The sequence below is a fragment of the Anastrepha ludens genome, chromosome 6, assembly GCF_028408465.1.
Source record: "Anastrepha ludens isolate Willacy chromosome 6, idAnaLude1.1, whole genome shotgun sequence".
Classification (NCBI taxonomy): Eukaryota; Metazoa; Arthropoda; class Insecta; order Diptera; family Tephritidae; genus Anastrepha; species Anastrepha ludens.
The window spans coordinates 7,093,665-7,121,431 of record NC_071502.1 but is presented as its reverse complement, the minus strand read 5'-3'; the positions used below and the strand labels follow the sequence as shown (position 1 = coordinate 7,121,431).

At 34.0% G+C, this 27,767-nt stretch overlaps 2 protein-coding genes and 1 non-coding gene across 3 annotated transcripts; 1 reads left to right on the top strand and 2 right to left on the bottom strand.

The window, feature by feature from the left end:
- Positions 1 to 2,207: 2,207 nt before the first annotated feature.
- Positions 2,208 to 2,279, bottom strand: Trnat-ugu (transfer RNA threonine (anticodon UGU)). The gene has a single exon. It is a non-coding gene; the product is annotated as a tRNA-Thr (tRNA).
- Positions 2,280 to 7,807: 5,528 nt separating this feature from the next.
- On the top strand, positions 7,808 to 14,661 carry LOC128867375 (SET and MYND domain-containing protein 4). Its single transcript, XM_054108532.1, has 7 exons — positions 7,808 to 8,286; positions 8,356 to 8,551; positions 8,628 to 8,972; positions 10,025 to 10,267; positions 13,477 to 13,812; positions 13,885 to 14,224; positions 14,300 to 14,661. Exons 1-7 carry the CDS (start codon positions 7,968 to 7,970, stop codon positions 14,492 to 14,494), a joined length of 1,974 nt encoding a protein of 657 aa, XP_053964507.1. The 5' UTR covers positions 7,808 to 7,967; the 3' UTR covers positions 14,495 to 14,661.
- On the bottom strand, positions 14,645 to 24,193 carry LOC128867376 (integumentary mucin C.1). The gene is made up of 3 exons (XM_054108533.1): positions 23,941 to 24,193; positions 23,034 to 23,835; positions 14,645 to 15,020 (listed from the first exon to the last, which is right to left on the bottom strand). Exons 1-3 carry the CDS (start codon positions 23,941 to 23,943, stop codon positions 14,875 to 14,877), a joined length of 951 nt encoding a protein of 316 aa, XP_053964508.1. The 5' UTR covers positions 23,944 to 24,193; the 3' UTR covers positions 14,645 to 14,874.
- Positions 24,194 to 27,767: the final 3,574 nt, after the last annotated feature.

The window sequence follows — 27,767 nt, the reverse complement described above, 5'->3', positions numbered from 1 at the left end:
AGGTACATACATATGTATGTATGTCCATTGAGTATTTGGCTTATGACTTATCGCGTCGAAAGGAGGTAGTGAACCCTCGAACAGTGGATCGACGTTTCGTCCGGGATGTTTACAATCCTTTCCATTTGGCTGCGGGAGAGTTCCAAAAACTATTCCGGTTAACTCCAGACATGAGTGAGTACCTCATTTCTCAGGTTAACAGTCATCTTAGAGGTTTCCGAATCTTCATGATAATTTAATTCTAAACTCATCCTTTATATTACAAGGTTCTAGCTGCGATTCACCGTTCCATGTCGTCGAGTGACTGAAAAAGATTTAGTAGAAGGCCTTAGGAATCTCTTTGGGCGGTATAAGCAATATTTTGAATGAAGTATTGAGTTTCATAAAGCTGTGTGCGCAATGGGCGCCACATTCGCTAATAATGGATCAAAAACACCATCGAATGCGACTTTCTCGACAACATTTAGATCGTTTTTGAAAGGATAAAATGGATTTTGTGCATTGATCCATTAATTTGGATGAGACTTGAGTTTATCACCATGAGCCTAAATGAAAACAAGAGGCTAAAGAGTGATGTGAACCTGGTTATTGGGCTCCGAAACGAGTTCATGTCCAGAAATCGTTCAAGAAGTGTTAGCATCAGCTTTTTTTGGGATACGAACTGAATTTTGTTGGTGGATTACTTGCAAACTGATATAAAAATAAATTCTGAATATTATTGTAACCTTTTAGACCAGCTGCAGGAAAATATTCGTGAAAAAGAGCCAGTTTGCGATCGAAAAAAAATATTTTTCTTCAGGACAATGCACCGAGTCATAAGAGCATTTTAACAATGGCTAAAATCCATAAGCTAAAATTCGACTTTTTGGTGCATCCACCGTTTTCACCAGACTTCCTCTAGCGACTTCCATCTGTTTCCGGACCTAAAAAAATGCATGCGTGAAAAGCGTTTTTCATCAAATGATGAGGTCATAACAGCAGTAGAAGCATATTTTGCAGCGCTTCCCGATACTCACTTCAGGGAATCGTAATTTGGAATCTCGTTGAAACAAATGTATTGATATTCAGGTAGACTATGCTACTGAAAGATCGTATGCTTTTTGGAACTTGTAGGCCTTGACCTTGAGCTCATTTTTCAATATGCGCCGAATGCTGTCTTATGATATTTTCAGTTCTTTGGCCATTTTTCTTCCACTTCGACGTGGATTTCGTTTAAGTTGAGCCTTCACTTTCCGAACCATTTCTGGCGTTGTTGCGGTTTTTTTCGGTCCCCCTCCCTAGCGTTTTGCAATGCTACCAGTATCATTGTAACATTTCATAGTGCGATACACAAACCTTTTATTCACTTTGACGTGAGTGAGCTCACGAACTCTGGATATGGTTGGTTGTGATTTTCCAGCCAAATATAACGCAATCACACCATTACGTTTGAATTCCATCACAGAAAAAAAAGTTCAACAAAACTGAGACGCAAATGCTTTTCATGGCTTATAAATAATACATATATTGATCTGTCATTAAAACAATTTTGATGTGATGTCATGAGCTGTTTTACAGATACAAGCAGTGTGATACTTCATATCGTTCACCCTGTAAGTAATAAAGTGCATTTAAAACCATAAAATTGTGTTTTTCTTATCGAACCGCAAAACTTATTGAACAACTTAGTAATATGAGCATTAGCTTCAATCGCCTGCGTTGTTTATTTTGAATATCACCAACACAATCTCAGTTTTTGCCGACCTCTCCTGCTGTCACATCCCCTGTTACGTCAGCAAATCAGCTGATTCCTTCAAGATAGCTGAGAGCCGGTCTATGGTCTATTTCATCACTCCTAATGTGACGTACTAAAAATAAATTATTAAAAGAAATTTATTTTAAGTTTCACATCATCATGAATTGAGTCCACTTTTTTATAACCAATCAATCTCATGTCGACGGTATATTCCATAAATTGAACCTACATGGGAATATAGAAAGCAGGAAACTACTAACAGAAATATACATTTTTCTATGTTCTTATAACATAAACAACGCACTGTGCTTCCGAATTTGATTTCAAGTTGCACCTGATTCATTAACTTTTACGTTTCGTTTTTGTTCTTTTTTTTGTTGTGTGACAAAATTCGCGCAAATTATGAATTTTAAAAACAGTTTGATTATAAATAAATGAATGTTAATATATAAAAACAGAGCTTTATTCATTTTGCCTCCTGTGAGGATTGAACTCACGACCCCTGGTTTACAAGACCAGTGCTCTGCCACTGAGCTAAAGAGGCGCTATAAAAAATTGCCTCCAAACAGCTACGGGTTACGGGAAACAAAAACATGTTGGCGTATGAATTTTGTGTTAAAAGTTAAATAGTACAGATTGTGGCCGAAAATAGATTGCAAAATCTAAAAGAAATTTAATTAGCTTGAAAGCAGTTATGTGCCTAGAAATCATCAAGAAAGTGAGTCATGGATGTCATAATTTGGGAAGACTTGTGTGTAAATAGACATAGGTGTATGTGCATGTGTGTATGTGTGCACAAATATGTTGCTTTCCAAATGATGATTTATAGCTGAGGCGATCAAGAATACAAATTTGTATAAACAAGTGCACTTTTATATGAAAATATTTGTTATTGTTGTTAAAGTGCTCAAGCACCTCAGAGGTAAGGGTGCGTGCATGTCGGAGCTGTGATAAGCGATAAGAGCGTCGATAAGAGCGAAGCGTAGAAAATTAATGCATGTATTTTAATAGAAGTGTGCGTGTCGGAGCAGCGCGCTAACTCACTCTTCGCTCGCTATCATCGATAAGAGCGTAGAAATTGTAGGTTAGTAATTTCTTCGCTATTATCGATGATGGACACAGAAGATTTTATAGGTGCAGTATTTTTAAAACCTGCAGTTTGGGATCAAAAAGATCCAAATCACCCCAACAGGTTCATTTTGGATAAATTGTGGCAAGTAAAAGTTTATTGCCTCATCTGAAAAGTATCACTTCATTGCATAAACTAGAATACAGGATGAAAGTATTGCAGCTGACACATGTACTGTTAATAAATCAATACCTATTTATATTGAATGTAACACTGAAAACACCACGGCTAGATGTGATGACAATGCACAAAACAATGAATATCCGATTTAGATTCACAATATTCTAAATGTTTAAAATATTTCATTTTTTTTTGTTATTTACCAATGAATATGTTAATTTTTCTCCAATAAAATTATTCGTACGTATGTACCTTATTGTAAGCATCAATCGCTCCTCTTGCAAGATTGGTCTGTTGTGGCAGTTTTGCCAATTATGCTGCAGTCGATCCGAAATTTGAGACAGAATATAATCGAATGTATCGCTTGTCATTCTCATATATTCGAAAAACTTTTTTGGATCCTGTCTCAAACTATTATAGAGATGGTGAAATTCTCCGAGTTCTAGTCTTGCTTCGTTTAGAGGATGCGCCGAAAACTGACGGTTTTCCCTTACAGTATTATGTAGATGATAATATGCAGCAGTAGGCGTCAACAACAACATATTTTCTTCCTCTGAATCACTCATTATTATAAATATTATAGCTCTTCACTTTTCAAAACTTAAATTGCAAATGCAACTAACGCTCTTATCGCAGCTCTGTTGTATACACCACACAAAACTAAAGCTCGACGCTATGCTTTTGTCGCTGCTCTTATCGACGCTCTTATCGCTTATCACAGCTCTGACATGCACGCACCCTAAGGTAGTTATGTATGTATCTACATAAATAAGCAATGTGCCGTTGAGCACTTAAATATATGTTTCTACTAATATGGCTCATTTGCTGAAAGAATGTCATAACTCAAAACATTAAAAGCTCGTGAAAAACGGTTACAAAGTTTTCAATTTGCTATGCGTCCTAAGTAAAAGTGAATACTAATTTTCTGCTAGTTACTGAGATGTTTTTAATAGACATCATCATGACTTTTTACACGGCATAGACAAAGAGCTGGTTGGTCGCTTTTGCGTACTTACTTCGACATTGGTTTTTAATTAATTTCTTTATTTTTATTACACACTTATAAAAAAGTATAAAAACTACCTCTAAACCGGGCTATTCCTCTCACTATTGTGTTGATATTTTCTATATATATGTACATAATTCACCTTTTCTGTGTACACCTGCGTTCACAATAATAACAAAGTTTGGACTTTTTTTATTTAATTTTTTTTTGTTTTCATAAAAATAAGATAAAATTTCAAATTTTTTTTAACAAATTCCGAAAAAGTTTTTGGATGAGCAGTTTCATAGGCTAATAAATTTTGGTCTATTAAAGTACAAGTTTGCAGTGGATCAAAAATCGAGTTGATTTTTTAGTTTTTTTTCTAGGCGGCCTTCTCGTCGTATGCAAAATAAAATTGTGATTCGCTATTTCGAGGAAAAGCCGTAAAAAAAATTAAAAAAAAAAATTATCAAAAATGAAGGCAATTTTCGAGCCGCTATGATCTTGCACTTTATTATTATTATTAACTTTACTACCTATTAATAACTATTATTAAAATACGGTGGGCTATAAAACTGCATACTCGGAATTCTTCTTAAAATTCCTATCCAAAATATTTGAAATTGCGAAAATTGTTTTAATTTAATTTATAATTTTTTATATATTTATTTATATTAATTTATATATATTTTAATTTTATAAAAAATTTGAAACTTTGAATTATATAATTTTTATTGCTATATTTACAAGAAAAACTGAATAATGAGATAGTCAAACTTTGAAATATGTCGCGCTGATTTTATGTATATATGTTTGTATATTTTCCATGATTCCTAGGAGGAACAAAGTTCCTCGAAGGCTGCTGCTATATATTATGCACATATCGTTCATAAATCTTTTATCAAATTTATTTATCTGTATTTTATTTTTAAAAGCTTACATGATAATAAAATTATTAGTAAACTCAAGCAAACGCAGCGCTAGAGTAGAGGCTTTCGGAAGAAAAAATATTCCACAACATTTTTATCAGCAACAGTGTTGGCACATACTCTAATCACTTGTGGGATCAAAAAATCCCTGAAGGGAAATGCATTGTAAAATTACAACACTAATTTCCATATACAGCAACCAGCACATGCAATATTTCTCCAATAGGCGCCGCCATGCTCGGTATAAGCAGGAAAAATACGCGACAGGGAGCGCTGCGCATAAAAACTACGTTTAAGTCTTTTGTCGGTTGATCGCCATGGGAAGAAGGCAGAGTTTATTGAACTTATGAGCCCTATCATGTAATTCATCGTAGACTGTTTTCCGTAGAAACTACGAAATTGTAATCATACAATTCGTATATCTCGGCACGTGCATTCGAAATTCGGTAGAGTAGCATTCACCGAATACACTCGTAACGTCAAATCTTAGAGTTTCGTACATTTTTTCTACGACGACGTTAGACCAACGGACAAAAATTAGAACGAGTAATAAAAAGAGGATTTAAAAGGAAACAAATACAAAAGCAGTAAAATGAAAGTCCTATATTAACTAAACTATAAATAAAAAGAAATTTTTGAAGTATATGTACTTTTATGTGACTTCCACAGGTATAAAGTAGTATCAACACGGCAGCAGTATGCCACTTCGTTGGAACTAATAAAGGCGAAATCAATCATGGCATTGATACTGTAGTAGACCTTCCGGTTGTAGTAGAGGAATTTTTCTTTAGTGGGAGAAATAAAGTGCGTCCCATCCACACACAAAATTATGCCAGGAAATCTTTATTTTTGGTAGAATTCCATTTTGCTTTCCCGTTTTCAATTGGCACTCATCGTATTTGTAATGACGCCAATACGTCTTTTAGCACACAGCGAAATGTCGACTGCCCCGAAATCTTTGCCAACTCCGTGCTGATAGCCTCCTTTCACAGGAAACCGTAAAACAAAGGATAATCGGAGAACTGGAGTTATGGACGACGACTTCGCTGAGCTTGTGCTGTCTTCAATAAAACCTAAAACGTATATAAATGCAACTTTATTTAACCGGTAATTTTTGATCAACCTGTTTTAAACCGTATTTAAATAAACTTTTTCTTTAACAAAAAGGCAAGCACTTACATTAGTTCGTCCATATCGAGAGGGTTGCTTACATTTCTGAATATTTTTCACTCAATTCTGAGACTCCGTTTGCTTCTCTCACTTTCCTCCTCCATTAACACAACCGCATATGTCAACGAATACATTTTAATTTGAAAGTTCAGCTAACTTGACAAAAACTTAAAGATTATTTGATAAATTGTTTTGTTTACATTGAAGTGAGTGAAATATCAAAATTTGACATTTAAGTTTGCAGCACTTTTTTCGTGTTCACATGGAACCGACGACTAGAATTTTTTCGTATTCGAAGGTTTCCTACGAAACCGAAATAACTGAAATCGACGCCATAAAACCCAAAATGCTTGACAAGGTGATGATAAACGCAGGAAAAAGATCGCAGTTTGTGATTGCTAATAAAGGTTGCCACTTGATTGATATTGTATTCAAAAAATAGTTTTAAAGGGGGAAACCGTTTAGATCGATCAAAAAATCGATTTTTTTTTATTGCATAAATCGTTAGTATAACTACTCAAGTATATGTGGTAAAAAATTTAAAGCGAAATTCGCTTTATTCCGGATTCTATGAGGACTTAAGTGATTGCCCGTCGGTTCCGCACCGTCGCGCGCGTTAGTTAGAACGACGTTTTTCTCGAAACTACTTTTTTTCAACTGGTGGGAATTCTAGCTTAAAAAGTTATCGACCAATCATTCTAAAATTTTTCGGGATTTTTTCTTTATTCAATTCTAATCTATATGAACCTGATTCTGGGAGTATATTATTATTTAAAATATGGGGTTTTACGCAAAATAGATGAAAAAATATGGTAGAAAAAAACTACTTCGTGTTCAAGCGCAACAAAAGCATGCAATTTTCAATATATTTTTACCACAATAAGGTTCACATTCATAGGAAATATGTTAATAAAAAAAAAAATGCTGTTGATTTCATAGATAAATTGCAACTTCAGGAATTCCCACCAGCAAAATACTCGGATGGCGATCGTCCATGGGCTTCAGTAAATTTAAAAGTATACCTAAAAATTTAAATAAAATATCCTCTAAACTTAAACAACTTCTGATTATTCCTTCTTTGTTCGAAAAATTCTCGAAAAACACCAAAATTTTGGCCTCCTAAACCGGTTTCCCCCCTTCTAAATTGTAAATAACCAAACCAAATAAAAATACCTCACTTATACAAATCAGTTGTTTTTGTTTTTCAAAGTTATTCAATGTTTTCATTCGACTCCAAACTGCAGATATTTTTTTATGAGGAGAGAAAATACAAGTTCGCTCTGCCCTGTCGAGGGGCGACCGCTACTAGACAAATTTTTCCCATGATTTGGAGTTTCATGTACGCAGATTTGCACTTGTGCGCTTCCGAATGGTAGTCGCGCACCAACCCATTACCAACCCATACGGCGGTTGTCTTAAGAGTGCTCCTTTGAAAATGAACCAACGCAGATAGGCGCCATGAACCAACATAATAGTTTACCTTACATTTTCCTCCTCTTCAATTACATTTTCTACATTATGTTGGCGCTTTTTAAGTTAGTCTTTCTTTCGTGGCTATTTCTGTTTGTAAACAAACCATTTTCACGCTCCCGCAATCCATTTTTCGTGTAAGTATCAAAGAGTGCATAATTTCGGTATTTCTGTGTGGGTTCTCTTTGAAGCGATATCAATGCTCTTAAGAAATCTAAAAATACATTTCAACCACAAATATTGAAACACCACGCTATGGGCAGATTTTCCATATTTTCAGTTCAGCTGCAGTTTTCTAAAAGAAAAGTTCAATTTTGTATAGCAAAAAGTGAAAGATAATATTTTCTATCGATATACTAAATATAAGAATTGTTGTAACTTATTAATAACCCCCTTCGTCAAACCCATATTGCTTATAATTGAAGAAAAATGTCTTTGGTGGAGAAAACCGGCTTTTTCCCCGACTACTATCTTAACCTGAAAAACTCGCAATCGAGCATTTTTGATGTGCAGGTGGCCAAAATTGCGGCATGTCGCAACGATTACGAGCGGCTGACATTTGTCGAGCAATTTCCTGGCGTGCGGGAACGCGATGCCGAGTTGCAAGTGAGAAGGGTGTATGCGGGCAAAGATGCCGACACGGCAGCACAATTGAAGGAGAAGGGCAATCAGGCGTTCAAAGCTAAGAATTGGTTTGAAGCGATGCTTTTCTATACAAGAAGTTATATGGCTCTACCGGAAGACAAGGGTGAAAGGAGTATTTCTCTATTATTTTTTCATCTCATTATTGGTTAGCTGAATTCACTTTTCTTTTTAGCAAGCGAACGCGCGATTATCTTGGCAAATCGCTCTGCTACACTCTTTCACATGGAGAAATACGATGAGACGCTTATTGATGTCAAACGCTCCATAGATTGGGGATATCCAAAGGAGCTGCTATACAAGCTTTACGAGCGTCAGGCACGTTGCTATCTAGCGCAGGAGAATTTTCCGTATGCAATCGATTGCTTCAAGTGAGCTGCTTGTGTTTTCGGGATACATACACACATATGTACATATTAAATTTAATCGCTCACTTAATGATTGCAGAAAATGCATCACTGCATTGGATGATGCCAAAGTGCCAGCGGATAAACGCAGCAAATTGTGTTTGGATTGCATGACTATGATTAAGTTGCTAGAAAGGGATCCAAAAAGCAGCAAACAGGCGGAGCGACAAATGAAATTAGGTGAGGTGAAATTGACCATGGCCATACCCGACGAGAAAGAGTTCCTCAGTGAAGCGGTGCGCATCGATCAGAATTATGCGGAGGGTAGATTTGCGCGTGCTGCCACCGATATTACAGTGGGTGAGGAGATATTGGTGGAGAAGCCATTTGTGGCGGTGCTGCTAGAAAAATTCGCTAAAACGCATTGCGATAATTGTTTTATAAGGTAATTGGGAATAATATTTGGTTGATTAAGGGGCTAGGGGTAGTCAGAGGCCCGAAAAAATTATGATTTTCAATGATTTTTTTTTGCTAGTCAATTGATTTATTTTACAAAAATAAAAACATAGCATTAATACATAATTTTTCGACGAGACTTTAGTAAAATTAAAAAAAAAAATTAATAATTGTAAAAGTTAATGCGTTTTTGTGGAGCCCATTTCTCCAGAGGCCGCTTGCACTGGTCATCACAAGTCATTGGAGATTCATCTAAAATCAATCGGACAAGAGAAATTAGTTTTATTAATAGATAATATTGTGCCTGATCGAAGCTTTTTCTTTTTTTTTCAAAATTAACAATATGACCGGCTGAGGAAATATTTTTCAGATTTTCGAGAAAAAACCTACAATTAATTGTTAAAAAAAATCGAAATTTTTTAAAAAATATCCTTCTATCAGCCACTCGTTTTTTATGACTTTCAAAACCAGTATAAATTTCATTGAAATCTAACGAGCGGTTTTTAAGTTACAGTGATCACCAGTTCAAAAAACATAGTTTTGAGAAAAATGCACTTAAAGTTTTGCCATCGATTTATGTTGAGTTATACGAATTATTTATTATTATTTAATTACTTACACTGTGTATCTACTCCTTGGCCATATAATAGATCCTCAGCCGTCATAGCAGCTTCCAAAATATCGATTTCCATTTTTTCAGCATACGAACGCTCCTCAGCGCCCGGGTGCCCTTCGTTAAGTGTTGAATAACTCGAAAAGTATTTGTCGGTTTCACCTCAAATTTTCACATAATATTTTAAAGATATTATACTATTATTAATTATTATTATATTATTATTAAAAAAAAATCCATATTTTTAACCCCTTAAGAAATATTTTGTTTTATTGGAATTTATAATTTTTATTTTTTTTTATTTAAAAAACACACCTTTACATATTACATTATAGCTATTTCAATAAACATATTTTTTTCTCTTATTTTGTATTTTTAATTCAATTAATTTTCAGTACACAGTAAATAAACATTCTTTTACTTCTCAGAACCGCAGTACCAGTAGCTTGTCCCAAGTGCGCTGATGTGCTCTACTGTTCCGAAGAGTGTCAATCCAAAGCCAGTTCCACTTATCACAGATATGAGTGCGGAATTTTGCCTACAATTTGGTGTTCGGGCGCATCAATTAACTGTCATATGGCTCTGCGCGTTCTTGCTAATAAATCTTTGGATTATTTCTTAAACATTAAACAAGATATCGAGAAAGAGTTAACCATCGCTGAAATACTCAAGTAAGTACTGGCATACATTTTTACACTCACACATGCATATGCATATATTTCTCTCTTAATTTGCCGTCATATTTTTAAGTTGGTTCAAGTAAAGCGGAGTAAAGTAAAGATAATAAGGCAAATTTCTTGGTTATTAGGCTTACATTTTATGTGCTTGATGCCTCATTGTATATTACCATTGCCAAACTGTGTTTCAACGTCATTTTTGTTTGAGGTTTCCAATGCTGTTGTTTGGCAGTTGAACATGAAACCATTTTGTGGCACTTAGAAAGCGCGGGATTGGTCTAATCCCCACGCCAGACGGTTCTGTAAGAGAATTGAAAAAGTGTTTACCTAGACAACCTGTCTGATTTCAGCTAAGGAAGGAATTGCAAAGGAAGTGCTCTACTGTTTCTTCCTCTTCTTCAGCTCTTCAACTTTTACAATATTCGTGGGAGAAAACTCATAGACTCAAGGAATGCCTGCCAAATAGCCAATGACCGGTGGCACAAGCCACGACCTTCGAGTTATCATTTCTTGAGATGCTAAGCAATTTTTTTGTTTCTTTTTCTTGTTTATTTGCGGCCATAGTAGCTTAGCTGTTACGCGTGAGCCTGCATCTTCCCATGACCTATTGGCATCTTGGGTAATGTTGTTTTTGATTATGAGTTTATTTGCCATAGGTATCTCAATGATACTTTTGTCGCTGATCAGTTGAAGAACAGTATCTTTCCTGGCTAGGTCATCGGCTTTACAGTTTCCCTCAATATCTCTATGTCCCGGAACCCAAATAAGGCTGACCTTGAATACGTCACTAATATCATTTAGTGCTGCCCGGCATTCCTGTGCAACCTTTGATCCTAGTATATCCTCATTCATTGATTTAATGGCCGCCTGGCTGTCCAAGAATATATTTATAGTCGTTACGGCTTGCGTATTTAGATATGTATTACTAAAACTTAGAATGTAGAAAATGATTTTAATAAAAAAAAATGTAATATTAATAAAAAAAGTTATTTTCATAAAAAAAAATTATTTTAATAAAAAAAAAATGTATAAAACAAAAATTTTTTAATAAAAAAAAAATTTCCTGACTTAATCATCATAAGAACTGCCAAGTGGATTTACTCGTAGCTATAAACAGAATTAGTGCTGTTCTCAAGGAAATATAGAATTCCACAATTTAATTCATGAAGCCATCATTAAATGATATACGGCTAGACGTAGGAGATAGCGCCAAATATTTAAGTGTAATTCTCGGCAAGAAACTGATTTGAAACATGAATGTAGAGGACAATGTGAAGAAAGCTACTGTAGCTCTATTCTCGTACAAAAAAGCCATAGAACACAGATGGGGTCCATCTCCGAAGAACATTCACTTACTGCTATCAGACCTATCCTCCTTTACGGGATTGTAATCTGGTGGATGGCTGTCGGAAAGACTACAAATAGAAACAAGTTTCGGAAAGTTCGAGGGCGTTCTTAGAATCACACCTTCTGATGCTTTGAATACTCTTTTCTTCTTGCGTCCCCTAAACAGAATGCAGGTAATACTGTTGCTTGGCTTGTCACAACTAATCAGTGGCGCGATTAAGGTGTTGGACACTCGGCCATGAACCATATTTTAATAGGTTATATAGAACTAGAATTCCAGAAGCCGACTCCGAACGGTAAGTGTTTTTTTTATTTTTAGAAAAAACGATTTACTTGGTCGGAAACACTGCTTATGGATTTTTACTGATGGCTCAAAGCCTGGCGCTAAAGTTGGCTTTGGCGTTTATTGTAAGAAGCCAAAAGTAGGCATTTCAGGTCGACTTCCTAATCAGCGTAGTGTGTTTTAGGCTGAAACTCTTTCCATTAATGAGGCATTTCTGGTTAGGCGAAAATGTGACTACCCTTGGAGAAATCTGTACAGGGTACGCCATCTTTTATGTCAGTATGTAAACGCTGAATAACTTTGTCATTTACCAACCGATCGACTTCAACATACATGTTTTCGATGCGTCAATTCAGTACAATTTCAATCATGGATCGCTTTACAACGAAACAACCGAAAGCGACGCTATAAAACCCGAAATTCTTGACAAGGCGACAAACGCAGAGAAATGATCGCAGTTTGTGATTGCTAATAAACGTGGCCACTTGATTGATATTTTATTCAAAAAATAGTTTTAATAAATTGTAAATAACCAAACCAAATAAAAATACTTCACTTATATAAATCAGTTTTTTTTTTAAAGTTATTCAATGTTTTCATACCGACATAAAACATGGCGCACCCTGAATTTCTTCTGATAGCTAAGCGGCAATTAAAGTTCTTTGTGGGGTTGCCACTAATTCCATTATTAATATTATGGCGTAATATTTCCACATACATCTCATATGGGTGCCAGGACCTGGTGACATACCAGGGAATTGTAAGGCAGGCAAATTAGTGAGAGAGGGCACTAACACTCTCCCCCCTCTTGGTATGTAGAATGTAGGTATACCGCTCTTAACCTACAAACTGCGTGCTGCATTTCATTGTCACTTCAGCCAACACGCGATTTGGTTGATAGTCTGGCGGGTATATCTACAAAAAGAATTTGGACAGCTTGGGACGACAGGCGCTCAAAGGCGCAACTTAATCGGTGAAGAAAAAACGTCTCTAGGTTAGTTGCTTTGATCACAAGCCACTGGCTCCTAGGTGGACATGCTCAAAGATTGAATATATAATACCTCATTTCGCCTATTGCAGAAGCTGCAAGAATTAGGAGAAGGAAGAGTCTGCTAGACACCTGCTTTGTCTCTGTACTGCGTGGCGTGCTACCAGCTTCAGATACTTGGACACAGAAAAAGTCGTAGATGAAAATAGCTAAAATTAAATGTATTTTGAGAACAAAATATAATTATAATCAAGATTGCTTTGAGTTTACAGAACACTTAAAAGAAGATTAAAATCTGTTAAAACAAATCCATTCTGGTGAAAAGTTCCAAAATAAATTTGAGTTGATCTGTTGGAAAAGTTATCGGGTGCTGCCTTATTTGCTTTATTGATCTACTTTTATTGTAAATTAAGAGCCCTATAACATAAATTTCAATTACACACTTAGGAAAAATTATGTAAAGATAATATTTAGGAACCACCTACCTGCTTATCTAATTTTAACATATGACGGCAATTTTTACCAGAGAATTAAAAAAAAATCACGTTTAAACAAAGCTGAGTTTTTCCAATTTTTTTCCTACAGACTACCCAGCGACGACTATAGACGCGTATCACATTTGGAACGCCATGAAAAAACACGCCTGCCATCGAACTTTTTCCAGCACACACTCATGGCGCGCTTTCTAACTAAATGCCTTGCAGAAGCTGGCTACTTTGGTGCGACACCTAAAGCTGAAGATTTGAACACCATTGGCGGCATAATTTTGCGTACTCTGCAGTTCATACAATTCAATACGCACGAAGTGGCCGAATTGCATGCCAAGAAGGCAGATGGCAACGAGAAGACGGTCTTCATTGGCGGAGGACTCTATCCAACTTTGGCGCTCTTCAATCACTCATGCGACCCGGGTGTGGTGCGGTGGGTAGCCGGCAGTCTGTTAAATGCTAGAATGAATTCCCCTTATTTGTATTTTCACATTTTCATATGCAGATACTATCGTGGCACCACGATACATGTGAATACCATACGGCCCATCGAAGCTGGTCTACAGATTGCCGAGAATTATGGACCCATTTATACGCAAGAAGGACGCGAGAAGCGCCAAGCACAACTTAAAGACCTCTACTGGTTCGATTGCACTTGTGATCCCTGTTTGGAGAATTGGCCCACCTTTGAACAGCTGCCAACCGATGTCATACGTTTTCGCTGCGATGGACCGAAACAGTGTAGAGCAATTATCGAAGTGCCGGCCACCTGCAATGATTTCATGATCAAATGCGTGACTTGCGGTGAGAGCACAAACATTTTGAAGGGGCTCAAAGTGATGCAGGTGCGCATAGATAATGTTTTTTGTTTTTTGTTTTGCGTAATGTGTCATAATTGCGTTGATGAATTGTACATTTAGGATACCGAATTGATGACACGCACCGCCAAGCGTCTCTACGATGCAGGCGATTACTCGAAGGCATTGAACAAATTCATTGATCTACTAAAGATTATGTACGAGGTGCTGGCACCGCCCTTCCCCGATTTTTGTCAATGCCAGCAGCACACAAAGGATTGTTTCCTGCACTTGGGCAATTTCTATAATTTGAATTAGTACCTACCGTGCCTACATACATACATACGTACCGAGTTATGCAGCTAATGAAGCTAATTGCTTGTGACATTGCCATTAGTAATGAAATTCGAAATGTTTGCGCAACAACTGGTAATTGTTTAATATGTAGATATTCAATATTTATTAAAGTGTTTTTTATTCAGCAACGAATTGCATTTATTTCGAAAATTATTTACAAACAGGCAAGCGAACAATACTAAATGATGAAAATTGCGCAACAAATATAAAATAATTAGTAAAAAAATGCGCACTACTATTCATCTCATTTTACAATCATTACTACAACTACAACTACAAATATACATACATATGAACGAATACATGCACATACTTCAAATATATGTAGTTATGTGGTTCCATTAGAAATACAACCAATAATTGCTGTAGGTTTTGTAATTCTGCTGACCTGGGCAGTGGGAGCGATGCACTTCGTTGCAACTGGCGTAGCTGACATCGGTGTAGAGGCAGCAGCGGTAGCAACGCACTGGGTATTGGTATTGCCATTCTGTAGTGAAAAAAATCAGATGTATTAATGAAAATAAGTTTCGCATAGCAGCGAGCAGCTTTTTAAAAATCTTTAAAAATAAAATAAAGTCACAAAAACAAAGGAGCGATCAAATCATTGCATTTAAAGTAAAGTGATTTGTGGACGTAAATCGCTTATTGCCCTACAGAGTTACTAAGAAATCGCTCATCCCAACAACAGTGCTATAGAAAAGCGTTAATTTTTTATACAAATATGTACGTGATAACTGTGCGCAACTCGAGTGAAGGCACTGATAACAATGAAAAACAAAATTACTGTAGCCCAATCTATTCATGGAATTGCTTGTTTTTTCTCCCCCAAATATAAGGAATTCCCCACGGCAAGGATTTTCAGTAGAATTCATTGCATTTAATCAATAAATTGTTATGTGCATGCGTGACTTTTGCATTTATGTAGGTCTTTAAACTTTTACATGACTATTTGCATGTACACTTGTGTTCGCAATAATAGCAGCGTGACATATTGCAAAGCTATTACTATTTATTTATTTTATTTTTTTATTTTTTTATACAAATATGGTTTATACGAGTATCTCAACAAAAGCCATATAATTCGAAGTTAAAAACTTGACACAAAATTAAAAAAAAAAATTTTAAAAATTTTATCAAAAATTTCGCGTGTGCAGTTTCATAGCCCATTGAATTTTGATATAATAAATTACAGATTACAATAAATTTGGAGTAAACATACAAAAAATCAGATTTTAGTATCAAAAGTGGCTCACAAGTCACAAGTCTGACAATTTTTTTTGTAATTTTACTGCATTTGAAATAAATTTCAATAATTCGCTGGCAAAAAAAATGTATTTAAAAAATCAACGCAAGCCACTTCTTGGGACAAAAAAAAAAAATTTTTTAATTTATTGAAATCTTTTTTTAATTAAAAATTAAAGCAATAAATTTGGAGTAAATATAGAAAAAACATATTTTGGCAAAAAGAAGTGGCTTAAAAGTCATTTTGATTTCTGACAATTTTTTTTGTAATTTTTCTGCATATAAAAAATTTTCGACCATTCGCCAGCAAAAAAAAAAATTATTTCTAAAATCAACGTGAATATCTAACCACTTCTTTATACCAAAACTTTGTTTTTTGTTTTTAAAAAATTTTTATTAAAATCCTGTTTTTTTTAAATTAAAAATTTTAAAACAATAAATTTGGAGTTAATATAAAAAAACAAAACAAATTTTAATATAAAGAAGTGGCTGGAAAGTCACGTTAATTTCTGAGAATTTTTTTGTAATTTTTCTGCCTGTAGAAAATTTCACCATTCGCTAGAAAAAAAATTTATTTCAAAAATGAACGCGTATCTCGAGCCACTTCTTTACACCAAAACTTTGTTTTTTGTTTTTCAAGAAAATCCTTTTATTTTTAATTAAACATTGTACAACAATAAATTTGGAGTAAACATAAAAAAAAACAATTTTGGTATAAAGAAGTGGCTCAAAAGTTACGTGGATTTCTGAGAATTTTTTTCGTAATTTTTCTCAATATAAAAACATGTCCAACATTCGCCAGCAAAAAAAAAAAAATTTCAAACTTATTTATAACAAAACTTTCTTTATTGTTTTGCAAGAAAATTTATTGAAATATCTTTTTACATTAAAAATTTTAAAATAATAAACAATAAATTTGGAGTAAATATAAAAAAAAAATGATTTTAGTATCAAGAAGCGGCTCAAATGTCACGTTGATTCCTAAAATTTTTTTTAAATTTTTTTAAATACAAAAATGTTCAATCATTCGCCAGCAAAAAAAAATTTAGTTCAAAAATCAACGCGTATATCGAGCGACTTCTTCATAACAAAAAAAATCTTTTTTTTAATTTATTGAAATCCTTTTTTTTAATTAAAAATTTTAAAGCAAAAAATTTGGAGGAAACTTAAGAAAAACAAATTTTGGTATAAAGAAGTAGCAATATAATAAAATTTCGAACATTCGCCAGCAAAAAAAAAACTTTTTTCAAACTTCTTTATAACAAAACTTTGTTTTTTGTTTTTAAAGAAATTTTATTAAAATGTTTTTTTTTTTTAAATTAAAAATTTTAAAACAATAAATTTGGAGTTAATATAAAAAAACAAGACAAATTTTAGTATCAAGAAGTGGCTCAAAAGTCACGTTGACTCCTACAATTTTTTGTAATTTTTATGCATATAAAAAATTTTCCATCATTCCATCAAAAATTAGTTAAAAAATCAACGCGTATATCGAAGTGGCTTCATACCAAAAAAAAATTAAAAAAATGTATTGACATTTTTTTTTTAATTTAAAATTTTAAAGCAATAAATTTGGAGTAAGCATAAAAAAGAAACAAATTTTAGTATAAAGAAGTCACTTTGCTTTCTGACAATTTTTTTTGTAATTTTTCTGCATACAAAATTTTTCGATCAATCGCCAGCAAAAAAAATTAATTTCAAAAATCAACGCGTACATCCAGCCACTCCTTTATACCAAAATTTTGTTTTTTGTTTTTTAAGGAAACTTATTGAAATATTTTTTTTTTAATTAAAGAAAAAAATTTCGAGTGCACAGTTTCACAGCCCATTTTGATATGATAAAATGCAGATTGCATAAAATTTTGACTAAACAAACAAAAAAACAAGCTTTCAATTTATATCAAACAAATTTTGGTATAAAGAAGTGGTTCCATTTCGATCATTCGCTAGCAAACACCAAAAAAGTATTTAAAAAAATCAACGCAAATTTCGTGCAACTTCTTTATAACAAACTTTTTGTAGTCTAAATTTATTGCAATCTGTTTTATTTTTATTTTGTAGAGGCCTACTTTTCTGAGTCGTGGTATAAAGATGTTGTGCTGAAAAATATCTCTGCCCAGATTGTTGGGTTGAATTGATAGTTTGTTAGCATATTTTTGTCGTATCTTTCTATTTCCCCTTGTACCGTCGGTATTTTGAGATTTTTTTAAATTAGATTAGATTTGTGGGGGCGGAGAAGTCCAAGCACTCAGTCAGGAAGACCATTGTACTACACCCGGATAGATTACAATTTAAAGAATGGATGGTCAGAAATTGGTTGGATGTCACTCTTCCGTGAATCTTTTGGATTCGTTGTTGAAACTTAAGAGGTCCGGAAGAGGAAGAGTATGAACTTTGTCCATAGTATGAACTCTGTCATATGGTTTGAACTTTGTCCATACTCTGGACATCGCACCCCAATAGCCTAAGTCTGATTTTAGAAAACGCGGGACAGCTACAGAGACAATGCTTTGCAGTGTCCTCATTCTCACAGCAGGATAGGCATATTGGGTCGTCAACGATTCCCATGATAGCCATATGCTGACCACAGGCGTAGTGCCCTGTTATTACACCCACCAGTACTCTCAAGTCTTTCTATTAAGTTTCAGGAGAAAAATCGCTTTTTTTCTGTTTGGTTCTTTCACAAAGCACTTGGCTACTCTGCAGGAGCCCAACTCAGACCAACGTCTTCTATGGATAGACGTCATGTAGACGTCAAACCATAACTGAATCGATGCAGAATTGGTACCTAGAAAAGGTTCAGGGTCTAGAGGTATGCTAGCAGCGCCTTGATTAGCTAGCAGCAAACACGATCCTCATAATACCACAATGCCAAGGCACCCAAATAAGATAAACTTTGTTGTGTGTTGCAACACTGTTAAGTTTTGTCTTACATTCGCCGACTAACTTCGAAGAGCAGCGTGGGTTAGTAAGGGCTCTTAGTGCAGCTTGACTGTCACTACAAATTCCAATACTACTGCCCCGCTACATTCAAGTTGGCATAGACATCCGTTAAGAGTACCATATCCATCTGTCCCGTAGTATTTTGAGATTACTAAGTATTATTTCATTTAATAGGCTACAAAACTGCATATACAGAATTTTTCCAAAAGTTTTACTAAAAAGCTTGAAATCTTGAAGGAAATTTGTGAATTTTTTTTAATTTAAAAACAAGTTCAAAACCTTAAGTCATATGGTTTGTTGTAGTATTTATAAGGAGCTACATTTTGAAAACAAAAATAAAAATTGTAATTAAAAAAAAAAATTCTATGTGTAGTTAAAACTTTACAATATGTTGCGCTGCTATTATGGCAAAGACTGGTGTTAGTATATGTACAGCTGTGATTAAAAACATCGGGAGTGACTGTACCAAATTCGAGACATACCCAGAAGGTAATTATATTGAGGCTCTAAAATTTCATGTGCATATGCTTTTCATACTCCCATCAATTAAATTTTTTCAATGGCTTGAATGTTTCAAATAACTCAATTTTTCAAAAAAAAAAATGGCTTTAAATACTCATACTTACTCCATGATATTAGTACGAATATCAAACGAAAGGAGATACATATATCCAGCTACTAAAAATAAATTATTGCTTATTTTTAAACCTTTTTCCCTGCTGTTTTGTAAAAAAGTAAAGATAATAGTTGAACTTATCCTCATAAGAAATAAAGTATACGCAGTGGATACCAAACAAAATCTATATTTCTCCTGACGATAACAAAAATGTTAAACAACTTTTGTCGCACGGTGTAGTCCCCATTTAATTTAAATTTGTAATCCAAGAAAGATTTCGAATTTTTTTTCCTGGAAATGGTAAGTATACGAAATAAAAGTAGCGAGCAAAAATGAGAGCAATGGATGCCAAAACGACCAGGTCGGGTAATGTTAAAGAAAAGTGTTTGCAAAAATAAAGTACAATTTCTTCGTATTAAAATCTTCAAAAAAGATATATTTCACTGAAAAGAGATTTGTTTCTGTAGTAATGTTTTTTTGGTTTTTGAAGATTTTAGCTTCACTTCAACGGATTATTGCCAATGTTGGTACTAATTGAATCGGCGGCCTAAATAAAATCTCAGCAAAATGAGACTTTCAAAGCAAATTCCTAGCGATCGAATTTTGAAGCTTTTTTTATCGGCTCAATGCAATCTAAAAAATAAGAGTGGAAAATGTGGGAATGAAAGGTTTACGCCAAAATAGAAACACATTGTGGTAAGCGTCTCAGAATTTGCATTGGTTTGCCTCTAAAAATTTAGGAGCCTAATTCATAATTATACATAGTCCGGGAGCCAGGGGTCGATTTTGGACTGTTTTTTATACTGTAAAGACACTGCATTGCTAACTCTAGAAATTTCGAGTGAAAGTGGAGGAAAGTAAAATTTGTAGGAAAAAATTAAATGAAAATTTCGTTTCTTTTTCTTCTATGAAATAATTCAATATGACCCTATTTTATGATACTTCGGTAACATGAAAGCTTCATAATGGAGAAATTTACAACTTCGTGATCTGTTTTAAATTTAAAAATTAAATATATTTCTTGAATTAAGTTAAGCCATTAGTTTTCACTTGAGAAAAAAATTCTTTTTAGCTACCATTTTCACCAAAAGAGATTTAATTTCACTTCCTGCAGCTTTCATAAATGCAACCTTTTGTGAGGGCGTGTCAAAATTCTAATATTACAAGTGAGCAAACCATTAATGATTGAATCATGGTGATATTGGACATGTTCTCAAATTTTTCTGAAAACTGGTTTATTTGCCGACTTGAAGTAAAGTGAAAAAAAACTTGAAAAAAACTTATTAATTTTGAGATTTGTTCAATACAGAAAATTTCGGTATCGAGTTCTTGAAATTCAAATATCTTCGGTTCTTTATCATACATTTTTTAAGTACTTAGATAAAATATAGTTTAGAAAAATTTTGTTTTTTTAAGAACTTTTGGTAAAAAAGGAATATAAGAAACTTTTCGGGGAAAGAAAAAATATGTTTGTGAAGTTTTTCAAAATTTACAAAAACAATTCTTTTTCTAAAAATTTTGAACACAAATATAAAAGTTTTGTTTTAAGTATATTTTATCCTAAAACCGAAAAAAAATTTATTTAAAAAAATACGTATCTAATTTTATTGGGAAAAAGGAAAAAAAATTGTCTGTGGTGTTTCTCAAAAATTACAAAAAACAATATTTTTCTAAAAATTTTGAGCAAAATATTTAGCTTTCCACAAACAAATTTTGTTTAAATTATATTTATCCTAAAACCGAAACAAGCAAACGAGCAAAAAAATTAGTTTTCCCAAAAAAAACTGTTTTAATTATATTTTATTCTAAAATCGAACCAATTTGACTTTAAACAACTACGTACCGAATTTTTTTGGGAAAAAGAAAAAAATTTGGCTCCATAAATTAATAATAATAATTAAACAAAAAAAAATTAAACCAATCTTTTTCGAAAAATTTTGAGCCAAAAATTTATTTTTCCAAAAAAAAAATTTTTTTTTAATTATATTTTTTCCTAAAACTTTTGTAAAACTAAAAAACTAAGTACCGACTTTTTTTGGCAAAAGGAAAAAATTTTGTCTTGGAGTTTTTCAAATTTTTTTTAAATTTTGAACAAAAAATGAAGTTTTCCAATAAAATTTTCCATAAAATTATATTTTATCTCAAAACAGAAAAATTTTGACTTTAAAAAACTATTCACCGAAATTATGTCAAGAAGGAAAAAAGATCTGTTTGTGGAGTTTTTCAAAAATTACTTTTTGTTTTTTTAATTTTGAGAAAAAAATTAAATTTTTTCCCAAAAAAATTTTTTTTGCCGGGAAAAAGAAAAAATTTTGTCTCCACAGGTTAATAATAATAATTTTCAAAAATTTCAAAAATAATTTGTTTTTCTAAAAATTTTGAGCAAAAAATTTAGTTTTCCAAAAAAAGATTGTTTTTAATTATATTTTATCCTAAAACTTATGTAAAACTAAAAAACTAAGTACCTACTTTTTTTGGGAAAAAGAAAAAAATCTGTCTATGGAGTTGTTCAACTTTTTTAAATTTTGAACAAAAAATAAAATTTTCTAATAAAATTTTCCATAACATTATATTTTATCTTGAAACAGAAGAATTTTTACTGAAATTTTGTCAAGAAGGAAAAAGAAAAAATCTGTGTGTGGAGTTTTTTGAAAATTACAAAAGCTACAATATTTTTCTTTTTAAATTTCGAGTATAAAATTAAATTTTTTCCCAAAAAAATTTGTTTTGCCGGGAAAAAGAAAAAATTTTGTCTTCACAGATTAATAATAATAATTTTCAAAAATTTCAAAAACAATTTTTTTTTTCTAAAAATTTTGAGCAAAAAATTTAGTTTTCTAAAAAAAAATTTTTTTTAACTATATTTTATTATAAATTTTTTGTAAAACTAAAAGACTAAGTACCGACTTTTTTTGGGGGGAAAACATATGTCTATGGAGTTTTTAAATTTTTTTTAAATTTTGAACAAAAAATAAAATTTTCTAATAAAATTTTTTATAAAATTATTTTTTACCTTAAAACCGAAACAATTTGACTTTAAAACACTACTCACCGAAATTTTGTCAAGAAGGAAAAAGAAAAAATCTGTCTCTGGATTTTTTCTAAAATTACAACTTTTTTTAAAATTTGGATTAAAAAATTAAATTTCTTCCCAAAAAAATTTCTTTGTCGGGAAAATTAAAAAAATTTGTCTTCACAGATTGATAATAATAATTTTCAAAAATTACAAAAACAATTTTTTTTCCAAAAATTTTGAGCAAAAAAATTAGTTTTCCAAAAAAAGATTTAGTTTTCCAAAAAAAAAAAAAATTGTTGTTTAATTATATTTTAACCTAAAACTTTTGTAAAACTAAAAAACTAAGTACCGACTTTTTTTGGCAAAGAGAAAAAATTTTGCCTGTGGAGTTTTTCAAATTTTTTTTTTAAATTTTGAGCAAAAAATAAAATTTTCCATAAAATTATATTTTATCCGAAAACCGAAACAATTTGACTTTAAAAAACTATGTACCGAAATTTTGAACATTGAGTAAATCTCGAAGTTATAATTGTTTTTTTCTCAAATATTTTCAATTAACTTCTTTTTATACTCAAGTCAACAAATGAACCAATTTTCAGAAAAATGTCGCGCCATGTTCAAAATATTATGGCAGAAGATCTCGACATAGAATTGCTCATATGTTAGTATAGTCATTTACTTACTGCCGCACATCCACTGTAAATATGGCGACCCGCGATGCGATCTATAGTAGCAGCGATTTTGTTGTGGCTCCTGAGGGGGATTTGGTTTTTGCGGTCGATACGGAGGCACATATGGTTTCCAAGGATTTACCGGTCGATATGATGGATAACCTGGATGTTTTATTGTAGTTGTTGGTCTTGCAGGAGCTATTGGTCTCGCAGTAGTTATTGGTCTTGCAGTGGTACTAGTTGTTGTTGGAAATATGGGAAAATCGGGCCAGCGCTTAGTAGTTGTTTGCGGTAATGCAGTGGTAGTGGTTGTTTTTGGTGTTGTTGTCGTTGATGATGCTGGCTGCTCTGTTGTTGTTGTAGTAGTAGTGGTCGTAGGACTTGCTGTGGTTGTTGGTTGTGCGGTAGTCGTAGTGGTGGCAGTAGTAGTAGTAGTAAGTCTTTCTGTTGTTGTTGTTGGCTGCTCTGTAGTCGTTGTAGGGAGAATAGTAGTTGGCACTCTTGTTGTTGTTGTTGTTGGCTGCTCTGTTGTCGTCGTTGTAGTGGCAGGAGTGGTTGTAGTCGTAAGTGTTTCGGCAGTTGTTGTTGGTTGCTCTGTTGTCGTAGTTGTTGTAGCGGGCGCAGGATTCTCTGTTGTCGTGGTAATAATTGTTGGCGCATCTGTGGTGAACTCAGTGGTTGTTATGGGCAGCTCGGTGGTAGTTTGTGGTGCACTCGTTGTTACTATTTCGGGTTCTAACGGTTCAGGCTCGAAATCTTGCGCCAAAGCGAGACTTAAAAGCAAAACACTGCACCAAAGAAACTGCACTCTTGCCTTGTGATGAAAATTTCAAATATTTATTAGCAAAGGAATTTTTATTGAAAATATATTTTTTTGTTGTTTTTCTTTACTTTTGTTCAATATACTAAGCACAATTACCATTTTGTTGAAAATTTACAAATCTTGCATATGTTTCTAGCTAATTTTCGAACTTTAATAATATTTTCACTTCTCTGCTTGACGGCACTTCCATTCACCAACAGAACTTCTTTCCTACTATTCCTACCAGCTCGCACGCCGGTTGTCACCAAATTGAATTCGCGCTGAAATGGCTCAAGCTTGCCGTCGGTGTCTGGCAGCATTTATCACGAGCATGTGAACTACGAAATATGATCGTTTTCATTCAGTCACATACTTGCTTCATGCAAGTTCGTTCATTCATTTATTTATTCGTTGTTGAATAACCGCCAGCATTTTAGTGCAAATTCCTCCATCATAGGGCTGATAACTGGTGGTTTCATTAGCGGCTCGTAAACGCCTTGACATATCAACAAATTATTTATTTATGCATTCGTCTTCATACGCACACACACGCACTCAAATATACCTATCTAACCATATCAATATATGTACACAAGTATGGTTTACGTGCATGAACTTTATTTACACACTTGAACAGGTTTTGGGGTGCAAATGATGCTGGTGACGTTGGCAGCTCGTCCTCAGCCCAGCTTTAACCGCTTGCTGCTCTTCACCTCGAAATGCGATAGGCATTTGTGGGCAGCTATTGGCATTTGACGACTGATGTTTATTCGGCACCTTGCGCGACTTCGATGACTAAGCCTCACAATTGCAGGTCTGTTTACCCGCCTAAGCTGATGAGAATCCAACGTTCATATGTGAAAAAACAACTCAAATAAAAATATAAAAAAACTTTGTGTATGTGTGTGTGTATAGGCACACTTGAGAGTATAAGTGTACTTGTTGTACTTGACACATGGAAAATTCAAACTCAGCCATACCTACTTGCAATAGCCTGCTTTTTTCTAAATGGTTTAAAATATTAATTTCTTTGGTTATTCAAAGGAATTTCAGTTTTATCAGGAATGACAACTAGCACCAAACGAAATGGTGCAAAGTGCTTCACCCATTGCTTGCTTGACAAAGCTACGAGTTGAAATATTAAAACCCAATTCCGAAAACAGAAATTTCGGATACTCTAAAGGGCTATTTGCATTGTGAAAAGGTGCGGATTAAGGGAATTTTCGATGGCAACTTTGACGAAAAATGACAGTTAATATCTACAAGCATTGTCAATAAAAAAATAATTAAACTTTATAGAGTAGAACAAACTGAAAAAAATCATTACAGCAATACAATTGTGGAATTTGCTATATAAAATACTAAATTTCTTTTCGCTTTGCAATCACCATTCGCATCGCATTACAGGGTAGACCCGCAGGACTCCAACTTTCTGTCCGGCAAGAAAATACACGCGGACTCTTCCTTCGTACACGGTTTGAGCTGTTGTTTTTGCACCGTCCCATGAGATGTCGGCCTCTGCTAGTTTGCGCAATATCGACCTTCTCCAAGTGTTTTTTGGTCGACCGCGATCTCTGCTCCCTTGCGGGTTCCAGCCCATGCTATCTGGTGGATTTCTCAATGTGTGACCTATCCATCGCCACTTTCTGCGTTTGATTTGCCTAAGGATGGTTTCCTCATTCGTAGATCTCCACAGTGCGTCGTTACTGATGGTGTTTGGCCAGAATATTCTGCAGATGATGCGGAGGCATTTGCTGATAAAAGATATGGTTCCTAGAACCAAAGTCATTGGATTCGCGGTGATATTGCGGTGATTATAGTGGATCAAGGCTTGGTTAACGTCCATGAACCTGGAATTAGCAGAGCACAAGACGGATGTGGTTCTAATAAGTAGTATGAAGTCAGTAGAATTTATAAAAATAAATGTTGGGACTATTACTATCAAGGTGTTGATTACATCTTGTTCCAATGGCCACGTTATGTTCCTGAAGCCTTCAAAATTTTAAGCGGAAAAAATATTGTGGATTTTATACTGAAATCAGCTAATCACTGGAAGAGAATCTGCTTGCATGACATTCATAATGATCTAAAACGCGCGGAGCTTCGTAGCCGTCAACAATAACTTGGAGCATTTGAGTTAATCAGCCCCGTGAGATAATACCTTTTTGGCAGTTCCATGGAAAGAGTGCTATATAGTGGAGAGTTGTATAATACGTAGGTAGGAAAATTTTTTGAAGCAATTTACGATCACCGCGGGTGACGTATAAAGTGGAACGACGAGGTAGATCAGCTTATAAATGGCGAAAATGTTATACGTTTTATCAAAGCGCCCCGGTTAAGACGGCTGGGTCATATGTATAACAAGAATGGACGGTACGAAGGTGCATAAGAAAATTGTAGAAGCCAGAGCGTTCAACACAAAACAAGAGGAAGGCCGAGAACAAGATGGGCCAACGAACTAGCGGAGGACATCAATAAACTCGGGATAAGAAATTAGAAAAAAGTCGCAAGCGATCGAGATGTGTGAAGGTCTCTTGTGCCTACTTCCTGCTGCCGAAGCTCACAAAGGCTGTAGTGCCAAAATATGATGGTGATGATTTATTTCGTTCCGTAAAGATTTCCAGCAGGGAAAAGCTGCCACTGTCAAAAAAACAAGTGATCGAAAAAATAAACTGTATGTACCACACTGTTTAGGCTCGACAGATGAATATTAGCACCCTTTGCCTTACGCAACTCCTAAAAATTGTATTTTTATTATTTGCCACTTTCGAATTGAAACTGAATCAATACAAAATCTGGTCACTGGCTGCAGTAGAAGTACTAAAGTAGTTCTAATTTGGCGCCCAGTATTTGCTTAGATTATCTATGCAGCGTCTTGCTCCTCTACACATACTTATATACACTTGGTTTGATTGTATTTATAAGTAGAATTGCTGATACAGCACTGACCTTGCCCATTACACAATAAAAATAAAAAAATGAGTGAAGCAAAACATTTCATTCAGTTACCAGCGAGCAAACATTACAGGGAAAGTAGTGAGGCATAAATTTTGTTTTGTTTTTACATATTAAAAAAAAGACAATTAAGTTTTATTTTGCACAAATATATTGTACTTGTATACGTATTTATTTTTATTTTTAAGTGATAAGAAAGAGCAATGGGGCAGCACTCAAGTGTGTTCTGCTGCTACAGTAAATATTTTTCACTTTACTTGCCGTAAAAGTGTTGCATTGTTTATCGACGATTCCAGAGAATTGTCTTACTAAGAGCCTGACTTTCGTTCTGGGCGTTAAAAAAAATAATAAAATAATAACAAAGGGAGGAGATTTCACTTGTGACTAATACATACATATTTACTCACTGACTAATTTGATGTATGTTGGTCTTGTTACCGATTGTTTGCACAAATGTGCTTTTCTATACTAGTTTTGTTAAGTGCTAAGGTGCAAGCCATTTTTTTTGTTATTTATTATTATTATTATTATTATTTGTAATTGAAATCACAAAGTAAAGAGGTCTACAGCAGGCGCGCTCAAAGTTTGACAGCGCATAGCGGCCCCCAATTCTTCGAAAATGCGCAAAGAGCTGCGCGCTCACTGTCAATGTGTATCTTGGGAGCACATTTTTTATGTTACCCCCTAATTCTGTTCTATGACACAATTTGCATGTACAGGGTCCGCCATATAACTTTACGGAATTAAAAATGCTATAAAAAAGAAACTACTCAATATTTTTCCAAACTGTTTTTTTTTATTTTGCAGTACAATATTTCCGGTTAATGATGGAATACAACTTCATTCATATGTCTGCCTCGGCTAGCCATGCACCATCCCATACGATCGGTCCAATTTTTCAACATATTTTCGATTATATGCGGCTGTATTTCAGCTATGACATCGCGTATGTTGGTCTTCAGTGCATCAATTGTGTCTGGTTTGTTGGC